The 25653-nt window shown below is 52.3% G+C and overlaps 9 protein-coding genes across 9 annotated transcripts; 6 read left to right on the forward strand and 3 right to left on the reverse strand.

Annotated features, from left to right (window-relative positions):
* Nucleotides 1-1067: 1067 nt before the first annotated feature.
* On the reverse strand, nt 1068-1371 carry CONPUDRAFT_154661 (uncharacterized protein; the record flags this gene model as incomplete). Its single annotated transcript, XM_007771353.1, has 2 exons — nt 1068-1126; nt 1176-1371. The coding sequence occupies 2 exons, from the start codon at nt 1369-1371 to the stop codon at nt 1068-1070; spliced, it is 255 nt and encodes an 84-aa protein (XP_007769543.1).
* Nucleotides 1372-1525: 154 nt separating this feature from the next.
* On the forward strand, nt 1526-2914 carry CONPUDRAFT_57480 (uncharacterized protein; the record flags this gene model as incomplete). The annotated part of the gene is made up of 2 exons (XM_007770853.1): nt 1526-1738; nt 1793-2914. The coding sequence occupies 2 exons, from the start codon at nt 1526-1528 to the stop codon at nt 2912-2914; spliced, it is 1335 nt and encodes a 444-aa protein (XP_007769043.1).
* A 1330-nt stretch (nt 2915-4244) lies between these two features.
* Nucleotides 4245-5267, forward strand: CONPUDRAFT_57557 (uncharacterized protein; the record flags this gene model as incomplete). Its single annotated transcript, XM_007770861.1, has 4 exons — nt 4245-4493; nt 4544-4622; nt 4681-5009; nt 5070-5267. 4 exons carry the CDS (start codon nt 4245-4247, stop codon nt 5265-5267), a joined length of 855 nt encoding a protein of 284 aa, XP_007769051.1.
* Nucleotides 5268-6865: 1598 nt separating this feature from the next.
* Nucleotides 6866-7844, forward strand: CONPUDRAFT_90773 (proline iminopeptidase; the record flags this gene model as incomplete). The annotated part of the gene is made up of 2 exons (XM_007771354.1): nt 6866-7542; nt 7592-7844. 2 exons carry the CDS (start codon nt 6866-6868, stop codon nt 7842-7844), a joined length of 930 nt encoding a protein of 309 aa, XP_007769544.1.
* Nucleotides 7845-10605: 2761 nt separating this feature from the next.
* On the reverse strand, nt 10606-13644 carry CONPUDRAFT_144650 (uncharacterized protein; the record flags this gene model as incomplete). Its single annotated transcript, XM_007771355.1, has 4 exons — nt 10606-11000; nt 11066-11186; nt 11241-11425; nt 11527-13644. The coding sequence occupies 4 exons, from the start codon at nt 13642-13644 to the stop codon at nt 10791-10793; spliced, it is 2634 nt and encodes an 877-aa protein (XP_007769545.1). The 3' UTR covers nt 10606-10790.
* A 922-nt stretch (nt 13645-14566) lies between these two features.
* On the forward strand, nt 14567-17762 carry CONPUDRAFT_144651 (uncharacterized protein; the record flags this gene model as incomplete). Its single annotated transcript, XM_007771356.1, has 3 exons — nt 14567-14643; nt 14862-16136; nt 16250-17762. The coding sequence occupies 3 exons, from the start codon at nt 14567-14569 to the stop codon at nt 17661-17663; spliced, it is 2766 nt and encodes a 921-aa protein (XP_007769546.1). The 3' UTR covers nt 17664-17762.
* A 329-nt stretch (nt 17763-18091) lies between these two features.
* On the forward strand, nt 18092-19375 carry CONPUDRAFT_137745 (uncharacterized protein; the record flags this gene model as incomplete). Its single annotated transcript, XM_007771357.1, has 6 exons — nt 18092-18396; nt 18496-18815; nt 18882-19020; nt 19072-19138; nt 19191-19208; nt 19266-19375. Coding segments are annotated over exons 3-6 (291 nt in total), but the record flags the coding sequence as incomplete, so codon positions are not given.
* A 1796-nt stretch (nt 19376-21171) lies between these two features.
* On the forward strand, nt 21172-23265 carry CONPUDRAFT_166116 (Aldo keto reductase). The gene is made up of 14 exons (XM_007771358.1): nt 21172-21235; nt 21296-21408; nt 21468-21591; nt 21645-21681; nt 21749-21838; nt 21892-21984; nt 22042-22108; nt 22162-22199; nt 22255-22330; nt 22388-22402; nt 22458-22653; nt 22706-22753; nt 22806-22936; nt 22995-23265. The coding sequence occupies exons 2-14, from the start codon at nt 21378-21380 to the stop codon at nt 23069-23071; spliced, it is 1023 nt and encodes a 340-aa protein (XP_007769548.1). The 5' UTR covers nt 21172-21235; nt 21296-21377; the 3' UTR covers nt 23072-23265.
* Nucleotides 23266-23898: 633 nt separating this feature from the next.
* Nucleotides 23899-24825, reverse strand: CONPUDRAFT_16453 (uncharacterized protein; the record flags this gene model as incomplete). The annotated part of the gene is made up of 1 exon (XM_007770758.1): nt 23899-24825. A coding segment is annotated over one exon (927 nt), but the record flags the coding sequence as incomplete, so codon positions are not given.
* Between the last annotated feature and the right edge of the window lie 828 nt (nt 24826-25653).

Genomic DNA, 25653 nt, shown 5'->3' on the forward strand with positions numbered 1-25653 from the left:
CGACTATCGCACTTTCCTTACCTAGCCCTTCAATACCGAGATTGACCAAACTGAACGTCCGGGGGGTGTAAAACATCAGGCTTGAGGTAGTAACTTGCCAAGATCTCCAACAGATGCTTAGTGTATTGCTCAGAATCTACGCAAGTTCTTGGTATATGTTGGAAGGTTTATATATACACTGACTTAAATGCAATACAGTATTTTCAACTTACTTACATACCTGATATTCCTCTACCTCTTTGTATGCCTGGTAGCATGTACGCACCGACTCAGCCCCTATCTGCAAAAGGCCTGGTGGTATGTACGCACCAGCGAGCATCACGTGATCGGTAATTAGCCCCTATGTACGCACCGGGTTGTCGCCGAGGTCCACCAGGCCTCGGTGCCTATATTCACGGGTCCTCCCATAGCCCAGATTCTCCCCCTCGAATCAAAAGGATGGCCGAGACTCAGACGGAGGATGGATGATTGTAGGTCCACCGGGATCCCGGTGCCACCCGTCGTGGCGTAAACGAGGACGATTCGGGCCGGCATTTACCTGCGGGCCGGTGGCCGCTTCCCACAATCTGTGCATCGCCACCTTCTGGGCGCTTATTTCTCGGTCCCCTTCCATCGACATCCATGCGTTGGACATTGTCTCCCTACGTCTATTAGGAGTATGAATCTTATGGCTGTGGGAATGGCGGAAAGATGTGTGAGGTGTCGGTCAAGGAGGGGCACAATGTGCCCAAGGGAAAGGGGCACTGGAGGAGTTGGGCATGTTTCATTTGGGAGGGTCAACGATGTGTTTGGTGTTTTAGCCTGGGGCGAGGGAAGCTTTTGAACAACAGGTGCGTGGCTCGGGGTACAATATGTTAATGAAATTGTTGCTTGCGTGCGTCGATGAGCACACGAGTCCAGAACTCGAGGGATGGCGACTTGCAGACGTGATCCCACTGGGACACCGTGACTCTGGTGCGAGAATCAGACCAATAATCATTGAGGTACGCATAGCTTTCATGCGAATCGTCGAGGCAAAAACCTTCAATGCAAGCTTCGCGCACGCCAGACTTCAGTACTTCAGTACTTCAGTCTTCTGGTATGGTGTAGGTGGGCCGTATCTTGGGCGCGGACCGCGCGGTAGCGACTTTCCCACGCTTAAGCGCTGCCATGACAAGCCGACACTTGGTTCTTACTTTCGATGTTGACTTCGATGCCTTGACGCGACAGCTTGAAAGTACTCGACTTCACAAGCTCGCTGCTATCCAGTATACGGCATCGTTCCATCGCGCCCTTGGAGCGAGGGCCCACCTTTCCCCGTTCAATGGACCGCAGCGGGCTGGTCTCAACGCGGAAGCGAACAGCGGTGATTGGATGACGTTCATTCAACATGGTGAACGATGGCAAGCCGTGTCTGTGCTCTCGACCTTAACCTCCCTTTTGTCAGCCCCGAGGCTAACCGTTAAGCCCTCTTGAACTCACTAGCTCCCTTTACATGTCCCATCCAGGCATTAGCAGTCACGATATGGTCTCCACGGCGCGAGGGATGCCTGCGCCAAACCAAAAGGTCCTCAGTTCTTGGTTGAGCAAGAAGATCAGAGCTAGCGATGTTATCCACCCTGACGACTGGCATCCCGCCATCAAAGACTTTCGGGGAGTGATAGAGGGCGACCCGGAGCTGTACATGCTCTTCCACATGATGTTCGAGCAGATCCCGGAGAAACCTCCGTACTGCAATGATCCGTCAGGCAAGCCTCAGGTACGACACAGCACCAGTATATTAAGGGAATACTTACCTACACTCTGGTCACAGGTCAAGGACTACATGACGCTGCTCAGCCTCTTCAATCACATCATACAAACGACATGCGAGTGGGAAGACCACCACTGGGTCGGTTTCCCCATCAACGCTGTTCTCTGTTGGCCCATGGGCACAGCTGCCGGCTCGGCTGCATTCACAAACGTCAAAGTGAACAATCAATTTAAAGCGATGTTCGATGTCTGGGCAGAGCTCCTCCAGTCCCCTGACTCCCGAGAGCACCTCACGACAGCCCCTAACGGGTGGTTCGGCCCCGCAGCGATGCAGCGCACACCCGACTTCATCGACACCTTTATGTGCGACCCGGACGCCCCGCATTCTGGCTTCACGTCCTTCGACGACTTCTTCACTCGGCGCTTTCGCGACGGTGTGCGCCCATTAACACGAGGGGACGATGACGCGCAAATTGTCAGTCCGAGTGAATCGACTACATACAACATCTCGTATAGCGTCAAAGCCCTCGACCAATTCTGGCTCAAACAACGCCGATACTCGCTATACCATATGCTCGCCGCCGACCAAATACCCGACCTCGCGGAGCAGTTCGTCGGCGGGACGGTGTACCAAGCCTATGTTGACACGCTGGACTACCATCGGTACCACAGTCCCGTCAACGGGCGGATTGTACGCGTGCTGCACGTCCCGGGGACATACTACGCTGAGAACCCTGCTTTCGGCTATGAGCGCGCCGGTGGGCCGGCGTCCACGGCGTCGGAAGAGCAGGCGTTCCTCACAGCAGTCGCGACCCGGGCGCTGGTGTTCATCCAGGCGCGAGAACCAGTTGGGCTGATGTGTTTCATGGCGGTTGGGATGGCGGAGGTGTCGACGTGCGAGGTGACGGTGAAGGAGGGGGACGAGGTGCGCAAAGGCCAGGAGCTGGGCATGTTTCACTTTGGAGGGTCGACGACGTGCTTGGTGTTTCGGCCTGAAGTGCGGGTAGTGTTTGATGCGGAGGTGCGCGAACTGGGACGCAGGGTGCTATTAAACTCCCCTCTCGGACGTGTTGAGGACGGGCCTGATCCATCACTAGCAGACTGGCTTTTCGTGGATGAGGCTCGGGTGGACAGTATTGAAGGAAAGTGCAGCGGATACGATCGGGCTTGTACCATCGCTTAAAGTAGCATATGATACTACTAATACTACCACGAATTATCACAAAATTTTATGACAGAACTTCCTGCCCGAGTACTTAGTATTTTAATGTTCAAGTAAGTTGTATGTGCGGGGAGCCTGCTACCTCATTGTGGAAGTTCTTTATAAGTCAAGATAATGCGTGACGTGCGTCACCAATAGGAATCATGTTTGGCAATATGCAACATGCACGAAAGTTCAACTAAGGGCTCAGTCTTATAAGCGACGAAGACACGTTGCTCTACTACGTAGAACAAAGCCCAAGCCGCCTCCTCGAAGATCTCTGAATGCCTTAGAGTGAATCCCAAGAAGTTGTGCCTCTGAGTCCCTCACAAGTGAAAGGTGTATTTGAATCTCACAAATCGGACGATTGGGTGTTCGACTACTTAGCTACTACGCAAGATGTCATATTGATATGTTCACAGGATTACCTATTTATATATCCTGGGAAGTACTGTCTCAAATCAAGCTGCGCTTTGGCGTCGGAGGCCGACAGGCCAACGAAAGCCCAACCTGTTATAATCACAAGTTGCTCTCGAGAGGATATACGGAGGCCACCAGCGGCGCTTTGTCACCAGTTATTTTGAAACAACCTAGAAGCGGCTATCAAATGTAACGCCCGGTCATGCACTTCCTCTCTGTTACCTTCCCAGACGCGCTTGGCCTTCAGTTTAACTGTCGTTGGGACGGTCAGTCCTGGAGACGACGACGACGGGATTACTCGTATAGCAGGGATGAGTAGCTGCGAACACGCGCAAAAACGCTACGTACTGCCTACACTGGCCATGCCGGCTCTAAACTACTGCATCGTCACGCCTTTCTCAGGCCTCAAGGCTCGGTCCGACCCTCCCTACTCCACCGTTCAGCTCGGAGAAGAAATGTCGATTTTCATGGATAAATTCGCGTCTTGACTTCGCCACATTCATCAAACTCTAAGAATAAATGATCTGACAGCCATGTGAGAACACGGAGCTTAGCTGATGGTCAGTGTTTTCCCCAGATTTAGACGATCACGCGGTCTCATGCTCTGATTTGTGATAACAACCGATGAATTTATCAAGCAAGCAGTACATCAAGTAATCCAACTCACTACTATAAGTTACGGGCACTCCTGTCTCTTCCGTTTCGACTTTTCCATTTCGTTGAACGACTCCTCATGGCTAGCGCCAACTTTGACGAGCGTGCCCTTCTTGCGGGATTTCTTGTCAATTGCATCGGATACGGTGAGCAGTCGGAGAAGATCAGCTCTCGATGGCGAAGTATTGACTCTCCCCGCCAAGGTGCTATTGTGGTCTTGTTCGTACAGACCACTCACATGATTCTTTCACGGCCTTCTAAACGCCGCATGAACTGGTTCAACCTCTGCTATATCGTTATAATGTTTTCACTTAGTACTGCTGGAACGGCACTGAACTGGCGATGGTGCGAGATCCTCTTCGTTGAAGAGGCTAACTATCCTGGAGGCCCCTACGCATTCAGCAATGAGAATTTGGGGAAGGAAAGAATAGCTCTGGCAGGGAATGTAGTCTATATCATTGCCATGTGGTTTTCCGACGCACTTTTGGTGCGTTGCTGCATTTACCGTCGACGTTTATAAAGCTTAGGCCGTAGCAGCTATACAGGTTTTCCATCATATGGAACCATAACAAGCTGATGATGATCGTCCCCGCCTTGACGTTTCTGGCAACAGTCAGTGAGTTTTCTTCCCCGACTATTACTTCTAGAAGGTGTCGCGCTCAACTAGGCACAAGTCGTCGGGTGTCTTTTGATAGTCAACATAGTTCAGCCCGCCAACAACCCATACTTCGGCGATTCAGCCCACCTCACGATGGTTACATTCACCCTGTCAGCATTCTTCAACGCGTGCACGACCCTTGCGATCTCCGGAAGACTCTTGTACTACCGCAGTACGCTCAAAGGAATGAAGGCTGCAGCCTCTCTCAATAATTACGTATCTATCAGTGCCATGCTAATCGAAAGCGCGGCACTGTTTACTGTTACGGATGTCTTTCTGGTTGTAGCCCTTGGTCTAAATAACGTTCTGGACGGCGTGTTGATGCCTCTTTTGGGCCAGATCGTGGTTAGTAGCTGCTCACGTCTCCTCCATTTGCCTGACATTAACTGAATGTTGATTTACTAGATTATATCGCCTCTGATGATTGTGTACCGCGTGCAGTTAGGGACAGCGTTCTCGTCGGAGACGTATTACAATTCCATCCATCTGACAGAGCGCGGAGCACCAAAGGGTTTGGAGTTTTACCCCCATATGCCAGCGGATACAATACGCTCGTCTGTTACAGAGGTTGACGGACGCCGTGTCTATTTAGAAACGCTGTGATGTGTAGGATTATAGTGTAGCGCCTTCTCGTCTACAGCTTGGATGACGCGGAGAGGCGGAGAAGTAAATAAAGAAAAACTCGGTTGGTGACGGAGAGCAGAGCGAGTACAAAAAATGTCGCGAGAGAAGAGAAGCAGAAGAGATTATGAAATGCGGCATTAGATCGTGAAAAGCGCTGATACACTTGTTCCCACTATCGCACATCACACGCCGACAATTGTGTGCTATGCATTCTGCTTGGGAGTGATCGATATAATTTCATTACCGTCCCGGTGACGGAGCGTGAGCTTACGGCAGTACTTAGCTTCACAAACAGGTGCATTGCCACTCGCGCCTACCACAGCGGACGACGCTTTATCTCATGTATTAATTACGCATACGATGCATTAGCATAACAGCCCACGGAAAAACTAGAACTCGGACATACTCAATGGAAGCCGATTCCAATGGATCAACGAAATAAATACGCTCTCATGCGTGGCGACAGAGCCCATGTTTCAAAACGCTCTTACACTTTCAGTATACGTATTTTCAAACTCTTATTTCAGAACTAGCGCAATTACACCATTTGATTACGATTGCAGCCTTCTCACACACTTACTAAACGCGTGCATTGCGAGCGGGTGTGTGCGGAGAATCCCTTCGAAGGAAGGCTGCTAGTTTGAAAGCCGAAACCATATTCCTGTCTGCATTTCAGCTCAGTATTCGCCCGCTCGGACCCTTCAGAGTTCAAAAACAACAGTTGTCGTATGGGTCTATCAAAGCGCCACCACGCTCAATTGCTGTGGTACGTCATAAATGAAGGCCGTGAGACTATATAATCATAGCAGCTCTAGAAGTGGAAACAAACTGCTTCGATGTTGCTGTGAAACTCGTGATGTTCACAGGGAGTGTTGGATACGAATTCGAACGTGGAAAGGCGAACCTCGGCATGAAACTCCTCTTTACCACAAGGTCATGGTACTATTCTCTGCGGGCGCATCATGGTGCTATTCTCTGTGGGCGCATCAAGGACCAGTGAGAATCTTATGGCTTCAGCGCTCAGCGCTGAGTGCGAGCGCTGAATCGCGCTGATCCAGGGCAGTTCCATCAAATGATCCAGAACCCTTACTCACGGGAAATAAGGTCCGAAGGGCTGTCCTTCTATGAACTCTGATATTCTCGCTGAGCGCTGAGCATGTAGCCCATGGTATCGCTATCTGATACAAATGTAGATGTTCCTCAAACGGGTGTGGACGCATGACGGTTTCATTCAACATCTCACGTCACAAAACTGTGCGTGGGTCCCTAACAAGATCGTTTGCCGCAATGACAGATTGTCGTCATTAACAATTATCAGCTTTGATACTATATGATCGCAGCTTGGGCATTTCTCGAACTGGAGCTTGGGTTCGGTTTGTTGATGTTAAGCTAGGAATGGCGCGTGAGAAATAGTCGTGATATAAGCATCAACATGTACGTTGTTTGTACGTGAAGTCCTTACAACAGTTTCTTTCAGGCAATTTCCTTATCGTAAGGTAATGTTCAACCTCACTACCATTTTTTGCTCAAGACCAGTATTGTGCTTACCTTGACACGTAGGCTGAAACACAGAAAGCATGGCCACAGTCCGTATTACCGAGGGAACCATGGATTTCGACGTCCCATCTGTGGGGAAGCGCTGTCAGACATGGTACAAAATTTATGGCGATCTTGCCGACCACTCCCGCACTCCCACCATCATCTTGCACGGTGGACCCGGCTATCCTCACTACTATGTTGAGCCCATTGCGCAAACACTCGCCACTCGTTTATCGTCTTCGGCGGTCATCTACGACCAGCTGGGCTGCGGTAACTCCACCCACTTGCCTGACAGAAATACCAAGGAGGATGAGAGTTTCTGGACCATTCATTTATTTATGGATGAACTCAATACTTTGATAAACCACCTTGGTATACAGGATGGTTACAACATCATCGGCCACTCGTGGGGCGGGATCCTGGCAACATCATTCGCTGTGAGGAAGCCAGCGGGTCTGAAGAGCCTGGTTTTGATCTCATCGCCTGCGCACATAGGCCTCTTCAACAGTAGCCTAGATCGACTCGTCGCTACCCTTCCAGCAACGGCTCGAGACGTTATCGGACGACATAAACACAAGCGCTCTGATAGCCCTGATTACAAGGAGGGGCACATGGCTTTTGTCAAGAAGTTCCTATGCAGATTAGATGAAACGCCCGAGGTGATTGCGAAGACGATGAAAAGCGTGAGAGAGGATCCCACTGTGGCTCATGTCATGTACGTTTCTGTTTCGCGTATGAATTCTTTCTAATGCGTCCGCTCGTAGGCTTGGACCGTCCGACTATGAGGTGACAGGGGTATTGGAGAACCACAACGTCGTTGACGAACTGCACAATATCTCGGTTCCTACCTTGATCACCAACGGTTGGTACGATAAGGTCCAGGATGTCGCAGTTGAGCCGTACTTCAGGCACATCCAGAAAGTGAAATGGGTACAGTTTGCGGAGTCAGCTCACTTTCCGTGGCTCGAAGAAGAAGAAAAGTTTTACAACGTTCTCAGTAGTTTCTTACATATCTAAACCACGGTACGGTCACGCAACGTAGGCGAATATAATCAGTAGCTTACAATAAAGGAACCACTTGATGAACTTGACTCAGTGAAAACCTGACGGGAGCATGCAAATTGGTTTCCTCGCTGAAACCTGTCCGTGGTTCGAGATGAAATTGGGAAAATGCTGACTCGAGTCGGCAGTGTCCGAAACCTCATATACACGTAGCATCTTCTCCACCCGACGAAACAACCTATACATGCACTGCAACAAGTTGTGAAAGACATCATTCTTATCCCACGGCTAACATGGCAATGCCGAACGACTTGATGCGCTCTAATTCAGCCGCTTCTTGAGAAAGATTCTCCGAACTAGTGCAGATCATACCATCATTTTCCACTGCCACTGTTCACATCCGGAGGCATATCCTCAAGCTTGACCTTGAGCGCTTGAGCTCCCGGGTCTCACGCGTACCGAGGAGTATCAACATGCAACTATGCCTCTCCCCTCGATTCCTTTTGGATGGCAGTTCTCTCTGGATGGACCATCAGAGTTTACTTTTAGGTTGCAGTGCATACCCTTCGATTCACAGGTCCCTTTCTGATGTGTCGAGTAGAAACTGGTAACTTTGGCAAGACAGTCGCCCTTGCAGAGATACCGTGAGACCACCTGACCTCGAAGCTTGAATATTTGAATAGCCAACAGGCTTCACAACAACCCCCAAGGGATCAGCTAATCGAAGGACATGTTCATGGCTATACATATCAGCCTTCGAATCTGGTTTCCGGTATACATTATGTACTCATGACACAACTTCATCGTGGCACTCCACCCTAGTAGTGTGAATCAGTTTTTCGGGCCCCTTTAACGGTTTCCTGTGCCCTATAAAGACTGCATGCACTTGATCGTTCGACGAGAACATTAACGCCTACCAAACATCAAACGCATTGTGCTGCACCAGTCACATTCATCATGTTCTTCAACGTCAAGGAGCGTCTTCAGGCATATGTATCCTTGGCATTGGTACTCTCGGTCACCGTTTCGCAAGCCGCAGTCATACAAGGCAGAACTGATAGCTATCGTGAGCCTGAGCTTTGTGCTTGATATCAGTTCCTACTGACTACACTCTCATTAATCAGCATTCTCGGGTAATCAGGTGGAGGGTTGGGCTGAAGACTCGGATTGGCTCTTTTGAAACGTCTCAAAGTGGGATGCCAGAGTGAATAAGGGCAGAGAAGCTATAGATTGATGGAATTAGATATGTTGATTAACATCCTTTACAAAGATTAAAGACTTATTTGTTGCTGTCAGTCTCAGGCGAGCATCATTCGAAGCCAATTTGCAGATTCTGAGGAACCGATTGAAGTATCATCGAACGTTATCGACGATGGAAATCACAGTCAGCTTTTGACATGAATGACTAGTACCGTCGCGTGATATCTACCATTACATGGACAGCACATCAAAGCTAACATCAAACTGGAATTTACTCTCTTAAACTTGTCCACCTACATTCCTATCTCTCATCGTCCGAGTCGCGTACCAAATTGCCTTGATCCGATTTCTCGTCCCACTAACACATCCTTCTAGCGACTCCAGCGAATGCTTCAAAGGCCCCGTTCCGCTAATATGATTCCAGACAATTGGAACTGCGTTTGATTTTACCCAAGCGAACCGCGGTCTTACGGACTTCGCTAATTCATACAACGATCACTACCCTGAGGTCCGGTAACTTTAGGATGCCCTGGAGGCCGGAGCTGACATACATGGTATCAGAAACCCACGGACAGCTAAGCATGATTATCGCCCGTCTGTACAAAAAAAACCACTCTGATACGCCATCATTGAAAATCGGAAGAAGATTCACAGCAAAGTCGACATTCCCTGGTTCCTCTTACCGAAAATTGACAGGTTATCTCAGGCAGATGATACTGTCCGCGAATACTACCGTAGAATCCAACAGAAGTCACACCCAAGAAAATGCGATTGATTCAGATTAGGGTAAATTCACGTGCAGGAACTTTGACCTTGATCTTCGATTCTATCAATTACGCACAGCATATGGAATGGAAGAAATCACAAGAAGTAACAGTGGCGATGTAACTTTGGCTGACGTGTGGAAGCGAATAAAGCGATCAGTATCAGATGTGGAACCAGCGGCCGCGGCATTTCCCGGCGGCGCCAGTAGTGAAATTGATGTAACTATCTGCCTTGTGGCATCGTATTGACTCGGAGTCGACTCTTGGCTCTAACCTCGGCGTTCGATCGTACAGTTCGATTCATGACGCTCGAGTGAGATTAACATTTTTCCAATATGGAGAAGGACATCATGGTTAACAAATTACTAATACAGGGTCAACCACGTGTGCAAAATTCAGGCAAGCTACTAGAGGAACTAAGTAGCGTCCGAGGGTTTGTGACTGAAGAGGCTCAAGGTGTTCAAGAGACCAGCCGGCCTAAGGGCATGTCTCTGCGCATTATAGGCGATATGCTGTCATCACGCGTAATTAGACAAATCATTGCCTTAATTACTAGTTACTAATGTTCATACGCCGGATTCGTAGCGTAGTTCACTAGCCAAACAGAACCAAACGAATAACGGTAAGTGTGCTTTATCACTGCTCGCCTCTGGGTGCGCTGGATATCGGTCGATGTGTGCGATATGAACTTTTTAGCGGCTACTTGATTGATACCACTTGTAAGTTGGGTGCATCTTGTTGGGATATCGGGACGATGGAAGCCCTCGAACAGGAACGGACCGAATATCTTCGGCAAAACAGCATCGTCATCGAGGGTATCGTAGGGTATCGTAACACAGCCGTACAAACATGAACTAATCGTGACCGAGTAAACCTACGTCAGAATTCGTAATATACGTCCCATAAACCAAAGCGGAAGTTATGATACCTTAAACATCAACATCAAACCAACACTAAAAGAATCTATACCTCCATCCTCCCCGCTCCTGATTAAAATTCACGGCGCTGAGGGCGCACGCCTATGGGTAGCGTCCGAAAGCGCCTCGTACCGCCGTATCTTCTCCTTCTGCGCCAGCTTCTCTTTGCGTGTTTCGGCATCGAACGCCTCGCGCCGCGCTTGCTCGCGCCGCATCGTGCGCTGCAAGGTGTCCTGCTCCTCACGGAGCTGCGTCTTCAGCTGGAAGAGCTTTACGCTGTTGACAGAGCGCTGTTATAACGAATGAAGCGTTAGTAAAAGAATCGAAACAAAAGGTAGCGGAAGGGAACACCAACCTTGACCTTGTCGCTCCGCGACTCGAGCTGCGATGCGAGATCGGTGATCTTAGCTGTGTGTGCGACAATATGATCCGCGCGTGGTATCTCATCTATGTGTGCCATAGTACGGGCAACAGATCTAGAAGAGCATTTGAATCAATAATTAGTTAACAGGTAAAAGGAGCTAACGTACCTTCGCATCGAGCACAAGACATCAACAAACTCGTTTGCCCAACGCCTCTCCTGGTGATGACCCATGAGCACAAGATCGTAGTCGAGTGCCTCAAGAGCAGTCGATAATGCCTTATCGAGGTGTGCATACGCTTGCGAGACGTCGCGTCGGATAACGCTCGCGAGCACAGCACACTCAGCAAGTTTCTGAGCAAAATAAAACAAAGACCATCAGCACAAACCTCAAACAAAAACAAAGCCACACGCACCCCACGCTCTTTCTCAACCACCAACCGACACTCACGCACCGCGATCTCACACCGCTGCCGCTCCATCGCCAGCTTCCGCATAATCCTCCCAGCGCCCTCTTCCTCCCACTCGCACTCGCTGGACGAGACCTTCGCCCGCCTAGGCGCCGGACTCGCAGCGTCCAGATCCACAAGCGCCGGCGCCGGCGAGACACCGGGCGAATGCGCGGCGAGCCACTCGTCGAACCCGATCTCGGGCTGCAGAAAGCGCGTGGCGGGCGAGGACGGGGCGGCGGACGAGCCTCCGAAGCTGAGCTCGCTCTCTTCGTATGCCTCGTCGGAGTGGCTCGCGAGCCATGCTGAGACGCTCGACGCGGGCGCGTCGGGGCGATGGGGTTCTTCGTCGGTGGCGAAGAGGCTTGAGCGCCTGGGGATCGGCCTCAGACTGGGTGGGGAGTCTCGGGACGGAGAGGGGGCTGTGGCGTCCTCGCGAACAGGCGCCTTCGGGGTGCTCCTCCGTGCATCACCTCCGTTATCGTGCTTGCGAGCCCGCCGCAGCCCAGCGCTCTCGTACCCGTCGTCGCTGCCCACGACCGTGTTCGACGCAGCCGATGCGGGCGAGATGGCCAGGTTGCCACCGCACATTGGGGAGAAAGGGTTAGGCAGAGCGGTCACCCCCGAAAGCGGAGTCGACGATGTCGACGTGGGTGAGACAAGGGTGACATGCTTGCGCGAGCGAATGTGCGGGCTCGAGGAGCGGAAGTTGACGTCGACTCTGAGCATGTCTGAGGAGCTGATCTCAGAGTTCTTCAGCGAGCCATCGCCCTGAGCACTGCCGCCACTGGGGTCGTCGGAGGGCGGAACGACGTTGATCTTCACCTGCTCGCGTTCCCGCCGTGAGTCGGCGCTGTTGTTGCTGTCCCCGCCCTCTGCCCCCGGCGCGTCGTGGGCATGAGCGTACGACCGGCGCTGGATGCCGAGCATGCGCCGCAGGTCGGTATCGTCACGCACCACGTTCGAATCCGAGCTCGCCCGGGAGCGCCTACGCGACTCGGCGGGTGTGGCAAGGATTGTAAGGGCAGAGAGCGACGTGCTCTGCGTGTTGCTGCGCGTCGGCGGCTCCTTTGCGGGCGATGGGGTGGCGGTCTTGGCATTGGTGCCGAGGGGTAGCGATGCGGGCCTGGGTGAAGGCGAAGGCGAAGGAGGAAGCGGATAGGAGGTCGGGAGAGGTGAAGCTGGAGGCTTGCATGAGGGGAGCGGTCCAACATTAGGCGATAGCGTTGACACTGACGACTTCAGCGAAGGGGACGGAGAGTGCGTGCGGGGAAGCTGGCGAGGAGATGCAGGCTTGGGTGATGCTGCAGGAGAGCGTAGAGCGAGGTAGCGTGGTAGACGAGGCGAAGCTGTGGGTGCAGGACCTTGAGGAGCGTCTTGCACCGGGTTCGCGTTGAGATGCAGGGAATTCTCGGCACCAGCAAGTTCCCACGGCGCGAGACGAGGCGTCGGGGGAGGTGAACTGCACGGTGGAAGTCCGGTCGACGATACATGTGTCCAAGGCTGCGTCTGGTGGGTAAAGATCTCCTCGACTGGACTACCGGAGTGGGACGCGGCAAGAGAAGCGGCTGTGTGCATAGGAGACAATGGCACTTGCTGCGAGGAAGGAACGTGGGGTGCGTCGACAAAGACCATGGGAGGTGGTGGCGGGGGATATGGGGAGAACTGCTCTATCCTCGGTGTGTCGGCCACAGAAAACCTGCTCTCGTCCTCTTCGCCTTCCGATGACGGCCTGTTGAGAAACATTGTCGACTCCTTCAGCATCGTCAGGGGCTCCACGTGTATGCAGTACTCGAAGTCGGCGTAGTAGCAATGGTCGCACATGTCCGGGTTCAGCATCGGAATGTGCTCGCGGATGGTCATGCACGTCTCGCCTCCAGGTCCCCCGTCCCACACCTCGAGCTCCACTGGGCCGGCAGACTCCCATTGGAAGTGGCGTCCCTGAGGCTGGGGTTGGCCTTCGTAAGCAGCAGCGGGCTGCGATGTGGGCCGGGATGGGGGCGTGTGGCGGTAGTCGTCAAAGTTTCCCGCTGGGGTGAACGGAGAGGAGGATACAGAGGAAGGTGGAGACGACGGAGACGACGAGGGTGACGCGAATTGGTGGTGGGATGAGAACCTGCTCATGATGGGACGGGGCTACGAGAGAGGAGAAGATGGAGGGTAAAGGCGAAAGATAGGCCCGCGAGCGGAAAGGGAGAGGGATGTGGGGATCTGAGGCATGCTAAAGCTGAACGTTATATACATCGGCGCGGCGGAGACCCTACAAGAGATGCCTTAGAGAGGCAGGAGGGAAGAAGTACAACAGTGCTCACAGCACAGTTACGCGTTTAGCGCTATTAGCGCCCAGGATGTCACCGCCTATGGCCACGATAGGCTCTCAAGGCGTCAGAATGCTCGGATAAGAAACCTTTCTACACAGCAACCACACTAGCGGTGCCTTCAGGTCTTCGCGAACTGCTTTTGGGTGGTCATTCAGGCAAAGGCCGCTGCGAACGCACACTGAAGAGTGAATAAGAGATGCAAAAGACAAAGGGGAAGCGACGCCGTCGGTAGGGCTGTCAAGCGAGCTTGTTGTTTCCTGGACACTGCGGGAAATAAGGACCTACAAGATGCTGATGGAGGAGCACAAGCGTGGCTATACGGGCGCTTCTTAGCCACGCCCTGAGCAATTAATTAATTAATTACGACAAAGCAACAAAAGGGTGGAACTATAGCACCCGGCGGACGCCCACAAACTACCTCGTTGTTACACCTCTCCGTCTCATCCTTTGTTCTGCAAGCGAAATAAGTTCGGAAGCCCTATTTATTCGCAGCTGGCCTTCCCAGTTCGGGTACGGTTCCTCTCGTTAATCAGGCCACTTGACCTCCATCCACGGTTGTCCACCGTCGGGCGCTTGATTATTGATCTCCCCTGGGTTTTGTGATGTGCGGGCGTCCCAGTGCAAGGGCGGGCAATTGATGCTGTCATGTAATACTTTTTGACTTCGTTTCGTATAACGAGGAACTTGACAAGAGTCGAGCAAGCTTAAGCTGACCCAACCCTTCGATGTCTCCCACACTGGCAACAGCAGGCAGCAACGCATGTTCGCCCCTATCCACGGCTGCTCTCGCATTGATTGCACGGTAGAAATTCGATTACAGGATCTGTCATCAGAATTACTATAGATCGTTTTCAGCTGAACTCGGAGAGTAGACGACGAAGAGAGGCAAAAGAGAGGTAGTCAAGATGTTCAGATGTTTTCCAAGTAATTCAGTGCTAACCTGACGTGAAGTTCCCACGAACTAAACGCGTCGACAAAGCATCTCCATCGTCTACGTTCCTCCACATCCACCTCTCTCAGCCCAAATCACTACTTCATACACGATGTCTGTCCTACTGCCCCAACAAACGACGCGCCAATTGAAGTAGAGCTTGAAGCCTTGACTCAAGACTTAGTGCAACACGAGGAAGACTCGGACGACGTCATCAGCCTGGAAAGCGGGTTCAGCGAGCTTCTAACTACCGAGGACGCGGACGTAGCAGAACTTCGGAAGCGCTGCAACGAATTAGAGCAGGTCAATGCACGCCTGTGCCAGGAGAAAGATGAGCTTGTGGTGAAGAGAGATGAGCTCGAGGGCAGGGTGGAGACGCTGGAAGATCAACTGAGTCAGAAGCCTGTGGCATCTTGCGATTGCCGCGAGCACTGCGACGCGCTCAGTGCTCAGAACGCGGACCTCGTTCAAAAGCAAGAGTTGCTCGTGGCTGGGATGGCTACGCTTAGGGGCGAGGTCGCTCAGGCGACCGAGCGCGCTGAGTTAGGAGAGTCAAACCTTGCTGGGTTCAGAGGTCGCTTACGCGAGCTCGCTAATGACGTCCAACATCTTTCCGAAAACAACGAAGCTCTCGTTGCTGCGAAGGAGAAGCTCGGAAGTCAGCTCGCGCTGGAGCGTGATGCCTTCGGACAGCGTTGTGGCCAGCTGCAGGCTGAAAACGACAGGCTTGTCGTCGCCGAGAAGACGCTCATATCAGCCAACGAGCAGCTCTCAGCTCAGCTCAACGCAACTTCCCAGGCACTCGAACAGTCTCGCGAGCGCTCCTCTGCTTTGCAGTCTCATAATAACGACATTGTTCGAGAGAGAGATGCACTCACTTCTCGCAATGCTGTGCTCGCCACCAACTTATCGGAGCTCGCAGCAGAGCTGAAGAAGACAAAGAACATGCTTGGGGATTATCAAGGGCGTTATGCCGCTTTGAAGGAACACAGCAAAGGTTTGTCGGCAGAGAACCGCCGCGTCGCCCACGAGCTCGATGTAGCCGACAAACGAATTGCCAAGCTTTCGACCAAGATGAAGACCAACGACGATAACCATGCAAAGCTTGTTGATAAATGGAGAGATGCCTACAATGGATTGGCATCCGATAAAGACTCGCTCGCTGGTGAGGTCGCTCAACTCCAAAAAGACCTGGCGGATCGCGACCGAAAGCTTGGAGACGCCCTAGTATGGTCCTCCGACATGCTAACGGAGATCGGAGGCCTGAAGGAGCAGAGTACGAAGCTAGAGCGGGCGGTGCGAATGTCTCGGCAGTCCTTGGAGCAGGGAACGCGAGAGGATCGCTTGCGTGCTGGGCTGCATGGGTTACTACGTGGTGCATAATTATATACTCTGTAAGGGTAAACGTAAAACGATGTGAATGGGCAAAAGACTTCTCTCCCGGGACAGGGTGACACGCAAACTCATTGGAATGCAGTAACGTCACCCTCAGCCCGACGCGTGTCTATCTGTTCGCTCGCTCACCCATGTCCGCGATTCTCAAGCTCGTTTATCCTAGACAGCCCTCTCCCACCGCCCCCATGGCCAGTGTACGAGACGAGGTAGAAGAAATGCTACATCAAGGGGCCTCATTCGAGTCCGACGAAGACGTACACAGCGAGTCAGATCTGATCAGCCTATCAAGCGGATTCAGCAACATTCTGTACGCGGAGGCGCGGAAACTAGAGGGTCTCAGAGAACGCTGTGCTCTGCTGGAGAAGACCAACGCGATACTGGGTCGGGAGAAGGCTGCGCTTACAACAGAGAGAGAAGGGCTTCAGGGCAAAGTTGAGGCGCTGGAGGTGGATGTACGAGAGTGGTCTCAGGCGATTCGTGACTCTGGAGAACACTGTGACGCGCTCGAGGCACGGAACGCGGACTTCACGCGGAAACAGGAGCCGCTAGAAACTGGGGCGCATACACTCCATCATGAACTCGGTCAGCTCGTGGACGACGCTAGTGCGCGGAGGTCGGATCTTGGGCTCAGAGGGCGCTTGGGCAGGCTCAAGGGCGAGTGCCTGCGTCTAGGTCAGGATAACGGAACGCTCCTAGCCGAGAAAAAGCGACTCGAGAATCAACTTGCTCTTGAACGGGACGCCTTCGGCCAACGCTGCGATACTCTACATGCCGAAAACGTCAAGGTTGTTGAGACGAAGAAGGCGCTCGCATCAGCCAACGTCTCTGTCACTCAGCTCACAGCCCAGCTCAACGAAAAGTCCGAGGTGCTCGAAAGGACTCGGCGACAGTGTACGACGTTGCGGTCTCATAACACCGCGCTCAACTACGAACGGGACTCGCTTGCGTCTCAGGTGGACACTCTCAACGTCGACGTCTCGAAGCTTGCGGACAGCCTAGAGAAGAACGAAGCCGCGTATCAGAGCTCTAAAGAACATTGCGAAGCTCTCGCAGATCGCAACAGGGTCCTGACGCAGGAGAAGGATACGGTTACTTCGGAGCGAGACGCATACAACCAGAGGATCAACGGCCTCGTCGCGGAGATGGAAACGAAGGCCAAGGATCACGCAGAGCACATCGAGATTTGGAGACGTTCCCACAACACGTTGGATTACAACAGGACCTCTCTCAGCGGGCAGGTCACGCAGCTCAGCAACGATCTCGCTAACCGCAATCGGGCGTACGGCGAGGCGAAGGAGAGATGCGCGGACTTGGAGGCGAGGGTGGAAAGGTTGGAGACGAGGAAAAAGAGCTTGAAAGCCGAGCGCGATTCTCTGCGGAACGCGATACACCAGTCCCAACAATCCTTGCCATCGGGTCAGTTCGGAGGGAACACCTATCATTGGCCACATCCGACGGTCGCGACGCCTTTCTGGGCGCAAGGGGCATATCGGTAGCGGCGTTGGAGTGGATACTCCTGGAGAAGACGACGACGAGACACCTCGTATAGCTGGGATGAGTAGCTACGAGCACGCTGCGAACACTCTATGTACTGCCTGCGCTGGCCATGCCGGCCCTAAACTACTACATCGTGCCTTCCTCGAGGCTCGTTCCGACCCTCCCTAGTCCAGCGTGTGTAAGGGCGCAGCAAGGACTGAAGGTAGCCTTAGAGGTTGTAGTTTTCAAATAAATTGGTAGTCGTTTCGTGATGGATTGTCATCGGCGAGAAAGCAAGGTTGGAAGTGAGCAGGAGAGTCTGGGATCCTGGCGGCCCGCATTTTCCGACTACATCCCGGTTTGGCAAGGTGGGCAACAGGCACAAACAACAGTTGCTTGACCGCGTTCCGCCATAGTCGCGTCGTCCTTAGGTCGCGCAGCGAACATCGTTGAACTCACCGCTTTCTTACTACACCTTTCTATGATAACACAGGCATAGGAAATGTCAGCTGCTATACTAGATTCGATCCAACGGTGAAACGACTCCTGACGAAATGCTGACGACACCATGTTCCCTCCTAGATTCGAGTTTCAGCACCGCACACAAACTATCACCTGAGCTCTCAATTCAATGGGCTTCTTGGCGCTTAAAGATACCCTACCCTGACAAGGACACAATATGAACGGCTTAAGAGAAGTTTGGCGTAGAGCTGAACGATCTAGGGTCGTCTCTTACGCCATGAGCCCTCCAAGGTATGCCCCTCTTTCCTTTCCGCTACTCTGCCAAGTCGGCGAAAATAATTGAGAGCGTTTCACAACCGATGACCCTTTTCTGCTTACTCCCCTCTTAAGGGATGATTACGAAGATCGCTATGGTTGGCGCTAGACGGTGGTTAGCCCGCATCGGGGGGTTTAGCTCACATGTCTTTTTCCCGCCTCGGAGAGCCTCCTTTAAGCCCAATTGAGTCAGTCTAATGAATAACGGCGCCGAGCCTCTGCACTCTCGAACTACAAGCCCAAGACTCTTTCTAAATGCAAGTAGAGGTTTACAGAGGAGCGATACCTTCACGAACAGCGACCTTGGCGATTTCGAGACTGGCCTCGAGGCTACGCTCACCTCGAGGACGCACATTCCTCCTCTCTCAACGTCTCCTCTAGATATGGTTATAAAAGTGGGACTGTTTCTCTTTACTTCGACATCGGACCAGCCTCACCAAGCTTCTCTATCACTTCCAAAGCCACACTCGACACTCGAAATCCCTGCCAAACCATCCTCATCATGAAGTTCATCTCAGCCTCCGCTATCGCAATCGCTGTTGCGCTCTCCAACTCCGTCATCGCCACGGCCATTCCCCCCTCCGACGCTCTCGTCGCTCGGTAAGCATTCATCGTTCCACTCGGTCCAAGGCATCTCTCATCGGTGATTAGTGGCGGAGACGGAAAAGGCGGAATCGGCGCCTTCAACAATGACGCCAAGCTCAACGACAAGGTCAAAGTAAGCATTACACACCTAGAACCACGCGTCTAAGCTGATCACGTTTGTACAGGAATTGAACGCCGCTGACGTGAGTACCTTCGGGTGGGCCCAGTACGCTAAGTATGAGCTAACGACGTCCATATAGTTCAAGAAGAACAACGCGGTCAAGGACAAGGCGTTCAACAAGAACAAGGTCATCGCCCTGGACCAGAACAAGGACAAGGAGAACGCACTCAAGAACAACAACAAGAACTTGAAGAACGACAACCTCGAGAAGGAAAACAAGAACGCGTTCAACTTCAACAACGCGTTCGGCAACGGTTTCGGTGGCTTCGGCGGCGGGAAAGGGTTGGGCGGCTTCGGAAAGGGCTTCAACAAGCGCGGCGGCGATGGGAAGGGCGGCTTCGGAGGATTCGATGTATGTCCCCCCCTACCTCAAGCTCGAATATAGCTGACAGTCCCCTCAAAAGAACGACATAAACGCCGAGAACGCGGACAAGAAGAAGGCGAACAAGTTCGCCGAGAACCTGGTACGCTAACTCGCTTTTGTTTTTCCCGCATCGCTGACTCCTTTTTGTTCACCACCGCTAGAACAACAACGAGAAGTTCAACAAGGACAAGCAGAACACGAACGTCAAGGTCATCGACCAGGCCAACGCTAAAGACAAGGCCGCTGAGAACAACGAGAAGGCGAACCAGGCGAAGCTCAAGAACAAGCAAGAGAACGCCAAAGTCAACACCGACTTCTTCGGTGGTGGCGGTGGCGGTAAGAAAGGCTTCAACAAGCGTGGCGGCGACGAGCTCGGCTTCGGCGGGTTTGATGGAGGGTTCAACAAAGGCTTTGAAGGCTTCGGCAACAAGGGCTTCGATGGCGGCTTTGGCGGCTTCGGCGACAAAGGCGGAGGCTTCAACAAAGGTTTCGTCAACAAGCGAGGTGGTGATGAGCTTGGCTTCGGCGGCTTCGATGGAGGCTTTGACGAGTTTGGGAAGGGCTTTGATGGAGGCTTTGGAAAGGGCTTCAACAAAGGTTTCATCAACAAACGCGGCGGTGATGAGCTGGGCTTCGGTGGCTTCGATGGTGGGTTTGGGAAGGGCGAAGGTTTCGGCAACAAGGGTTTCGGCGACAAGGGTTTCGGCAACAAGGGTTTCGGCAACAAAGGTTTAGACGGCGGGTTTAACAAGGGATTCGACGGCGGGTTTAACAAAGGCTTTGACGGTGGCTTCGATGGCGGCAAGGGCTTTGTGAGTTTTACGATTCATACGCGTCATCATCACACTAACTGGCGCTTAACAGAACGAGTTTGGCAACGGCTTTGGACATGGCAACGGTTTCGGCTACAACAAGCGCGAAGAGTGTTAGTTCCTTTCGCTTGACCTATCTAGCCTTCGACCTATTGACATTGTCTTCACCCGACACGCAGAGATTCCTCGTCTTCGCCGGGAAACTTTGCGGTACGCAGTCAAAACACTCAAGTCAGAGTGACAATTTGGTTCGGTTCATGCATCTGATTTTGTGGACATTCCGGGAGTTTACCTTTACAATGAATCGTGTGTTCGATAAGCATGTGTTGTACGTACTTGGCTGAAATATATGCCATGAAAGCTATCAATGTGCGCGTCCGAGTCAGAACTTTGAACGAGCTTTCAACATCATCAAAGGGTGCTACTAAAATATCTGAAGCGTATTGACGCAATGATTTATCTACTGTACTTACGTCTTGGATTTGATTTTTTTCCTAGCATTTTCTCGACCCTCTTCGCTCTTCGTCAGTCAGAAAATGAGCTGTCCGTGAAAGCCGGACATAGAGAAGTCTGGCCGAGGCAAGGCCGAGGGGATATCACAAATAAGGCAACAGTTTGTCAGCCCTTCGGGTTCATTCTCCGATCCGCTCGTCATCGCCGCTCCCCAACCACCCTCAACGTCCTGAACAGCGCTGAACATGGGCGCGATTGCCCGATGGCTGCGGCATTCATCTATCGTTACTCACCTTATGGATCGAATACGGGGAATATATCGAGCATCACCGCGGCCACCATCAGCATTTCGAACAGCCACCACACCCTAAATGCCCTCGCCAACTTTCTCAGCTGGCAGTAAGGGACAGCTGGTTACGAGTAAGTTTTATCGTCATCGTTAAGGTGGAGCCAGCCTCAACTCAACAGGAACGTATAAAGGACAAAGAGATGCGAGCATTGACGTCGGCCCTCTTATCCATTCATAACTCCCACCGACACCTCTAGCCATCCGTCTATTAACATGACCGCTACCGTGAAGAAGATGCCCTATGGTGAGCTCAAGTCCTCCTCGCTGTCTTCATCCCTAAATCGTGGCGTTTGCCTACTCTAGTCCGCTTGGGAAACTCCGGCCTCAAGATTTCCCGCATTATCCTGGGCACGATGCAGTATGGATCGAAGGAGTGGCAGGGCTGGGTGCTTGGTGAGGAGGAAGGCATCGCGCATATCAAGGAAGCGTGAGTCACGGTCGTCTAGCTGGCATCTGATCAGCGACTGAACACATGTCCAGCTATGACCTGGGCATTCAAACTTTTGACACCGCAAACGTGAGTTGGACGATTTGCATCTTGGTATAAGCTGGTTAGGCTAAACATGTCGTCTCCGCCTCCATAGGTATACTCGAATGGACTTTCTGAGACCATTCTAGGCAATGCGATTAAGAAGCATAAGCTTCCACGTGAGGAGATTGTGGTTATGACCAAGGTGCGCTCATCGCGTTGCGATTACGAACTTAGCGCATATGCCCAATTCTCCAGTTATATTACACGATGGCTCGAGGATTCGGCGAAACCTCAAAAGACTGGAGCCTGACGCACGACTATGTCAATCAAAAGGGCCTTAGCAGAAAGGTACACTTGATTTTCGGTAACGCTACACGCTCGTGTTTGCTTATCCGTTGCCTACAGCACATCTTCGACTCTGTCAAGCAAAGTCTCGAGCGACTTGGCCTCGACTATATTGACGTCCTACAGTGTACGTTGCTTTTTCGTGCTTGGTGATGCGTTTTTATGGTCAAGTTGTTGTAGGCCATGCCTGGGACGAAGAGACGCCCATCGAAGAGACGGTATATTAAACCAGTTTCTATCGAGTGACGTCAACTGACCAGATTCTCCCCATAGATGCATGCTCTCCACGACGTGGTGAAAGCAGGCTGGGTCCGCTACATTGGCATGAGCACTTGCAAGGCCTACCAGTGTACGTTTCCGACACTTTGTCGACATCTGTATCTGTTGACTGAATAGCCCTTATTAGTCCACGCTATGCAGAGTATGCGCCCCATTTCTGGTGACTGGAATACCGATTCTGACAGTTATAATTCCAGACTACGCAATCACGAACAAGCTTACTCCTTTCATCTCCCTGCAGAACCACTACAGCCTCCTCTTCCGCGAAGACGAGCGGGAGATGATGCCTACGCTCAAGATGTTTGGTGTCGGCGCTATTCCATGGTCGCCTCTCTCGCGAGGCTTACTGGCTAAGCCTGTCGGCGCTAGCTCGCTGCGCGCAGACACGGACAAGTGGGTTCCAAGTACGATGTTCATGTTCCCACCGAGACTAATATATTCTTAGGGTCTTGGGGTACTTTACCCGAGGCGCATACGAGGAGATCATCAACCGGTATGTCCTTCATTCCTTATATTCATCTACCTCTTAACAAGCATGCAAACAGAGTGGAAGAGATTTCCAAGAAACGCGGTATCAGCATGGCACAGGTCGCGACAGCATGGTTACTGTCCAAGCCAGGCGTCACCGCGCCCATCGTAGGCTCGACTAAGCTGGAAAACCTCAAAGACATCGTAGGTAAGCATTTGTTGGACGCTATCATGATCTTCAGAGCTATACACTGACTCATCCGTAGGCGCTCTGGATGTCCAGCTGACGGAGGACGAGGTCAAGTACCTTGAAGAGAAGTACGAGCCTCTGCCACCTCATTAGAGATCTTCCCATGTGAGAGGCGAAACCGAGTGGACGATGTAGGCTTGTCTTGGCAAAGGAGCGCCAATCAACGCGCTCGAATGCCATGTGCATTGCGAAGTAGATGTAACTTCTTCTTCGACTCGCTGGAGATATGTCTTTAAAGCTTAAATGATTCGAAGATGGTGTCGTCTATGATATCGTGTGTTTCGGAGGGAGATAGACATAACGCGTGATAATGCATGAAGCGTAAGTTAGCATGATAGGGGGAAGGTCGATGTTCGACAGCCTGAGCTGTCTTCTTGTGAGAGTATTGAACATGAGATAAAATACGCGCGGAGTCACCCAACCGCGGGTGCTTATGATGTTTGTAAATTTAATATATATATATATATAGAAAATTCATTTGTAAACGGGACGCACGCGTACATAGCACATCTCATTATCGTGCACGCGATCAGTCTAGTGCTCTGTTTCCTGGAGCATGCGATATCAGATAAAAATTCTCTTCCGACAATGTGAAAAGTCTTAGGCAAGCGATAAGCGTACATGTGTACTACCATATGACGCAACGGAGTATTCTACAGTCAAACATTTTGATCAGGATACAACAGAAATCTAACACGAGCTTGCCATAATACCCCAGCTCGACGTACGCTAATATGATATTTTTGAAAACAAGGAACAACAAGTAAACCCTCTGATGTAGCTGCACTGCTACTGCCAGTTGACCTTGATCAACGGCGTGCTATATACAACCCAAATACAACCACGTCGCCAACCTGGTCGCAGTGCGTGTACGTAAGATACACGCCATTCGCACCGTTCTCGAACCCGCCGAGCGACGTGTGTGCCTGCAAAGTGTACGCGCCGAGCGTCGCATTCCCGTTAGCGCCCGAGTAGAACTTGGTCGGCTGTGTCCAGGGGCCCTCGGGGTTGGGGCTCGTGGTGATGAAGAAGTCGGCGGAGACGCTGAGGCCCGGCTGGCCAATCCACACGTAGCTGTTCCAGGGCGGGGAGTAGTAGTACGTGCCCTGCCCGCCGGCGGAGACGTTGGGGATGTTGACGCCGCTCGCGCCGAGGCTCGGCGCCATCGACGTCCACCCGCCGTTCACGTAGAACTGGTACGCGCTCTTATTCTCGATGCTTCCTACAGGAACCTTGGCGAGCCCAACGGTCCCCGAACTCCCTTTGCCGTAGAGATAGGCTGTGCCGTCGGCGACGAAGCCGCCGTAGGCACCATACGGCAGCTGCTCGCTGGCGGTCCAGAAGTTCTCGTTGACGAGGGTGACGGTGGGAAGTGCGTCGTGTCCTGCGGAGGTGGAGTAGACGACCTTGTAGAGCGACGAGACGCAGTCGGGTGTCAGGTCCGACAGATCAGCCTTGATGTGGTCGTTGCGTATCCAGGTGTATGCCGTGACGGTGCCATCGGCGGCGGTGTCAGTGACAAGCGGTGAGGAGTCCGGCCAGATGGCGTAGCGCGTGTTGTCGCTGCAGGATCCTGCCGTGTTGCCGTTGCATTCGTCTGCCTGCAAAGGGTAGAACGTGGACTGCAAATTGTTGCTCCCGTACATGGAGTAAGTGTTCCCACTGAGCGACGGCTGTCCCTGGGCATTGAGATCGGTCCAGCTTGCGGTGGTGCTAATGATGGGGAGGGCATTCACACCACTGGAATCAACAGTCTGTGTGTCGCGGCACGTCCAAAGGACTCTCCCGCCGATCAGCGCCGATCCGCACGAGTCACGGTTGAGAGTAGGGTCGTTGACGACGCCTAGCACCTGAGGCGTGCCTTTGACGACGGGGTTGACGGAGGCGACGCGGCGTGGGAGGGCTGAGGAAGAGGAGGGGGTGACAGAGAGGAAAAGGGCGGTAAGGAGGGCGGATAGAGCTATCATTTTCGGACGAGACTAAGAGAGCGTCAAGACGAAGTTGAGCAAGGTCGGGGGTTGGACGGATGCTCTAGGACGCGACACGAGCAGATATGCTTGAAGAGCTGAGCCTGCCGGGTCCCCCGATACATATACATTTCAGAGACTACCCCCTGGGTTTACTGGCTGCTTACTGGCTGCTTAGACGAAGTGCTGGCCATAGCTGGACTGCAGAGGGAGCATATGTCACATCAAAAGGAAAAGATGACTAGGTTATCCAAGATGCTTTGCCGCATGGCAAGCATCCTTGAAGTCCCCATGACCTACACAATTAGTGGCAGCTGAACACCACCTACGCACATACTTCACTCAGTTCATACTCGAGCGCAAATGTATACCGCCAGCATTGTAAGGGGCGGAGACCGTGAGGATCTATCCCGCGCTGTCGTAAAAGTCGCTGTAATTTGGTGCCGGGGGTGCCAGAAAGTGGCGTCATTATCCGCAAATGTGCATTCTTGGTTCAAAAGCTTGGTGGGTTTTCAATATGGGAATGCAAGGGGCGGCTCGTACGATGGTTCCACGATAGTGGACACGAGGATACCAACTTATCAAAGTCAATGGGACTTGTCGAGAATAGGAAGAGGGGTGGCTTTATCTTCAGCATCATCAGTGGGGGTAATGGAACTACGGGTCAAGAATAGCTGTCAAAGCCTGTCAGACCTTGTGAAGACCTAC

This window comes from Coniophora puteana, assembly GCF_000271625.1.
Source record: "Coniophora puteana RWD-64-598 SS2 unplaced genomic scaffold CONPUscaffold_7, whole genome shotgun sequence".
Taxonomy (NCBI): domain Eukaryota; kingdom Fungi; phylum Basidiomycota; class Agaricomycetes; order Boletales; family Coniophoraceae; genus Coniophora; species Coniophora puteana.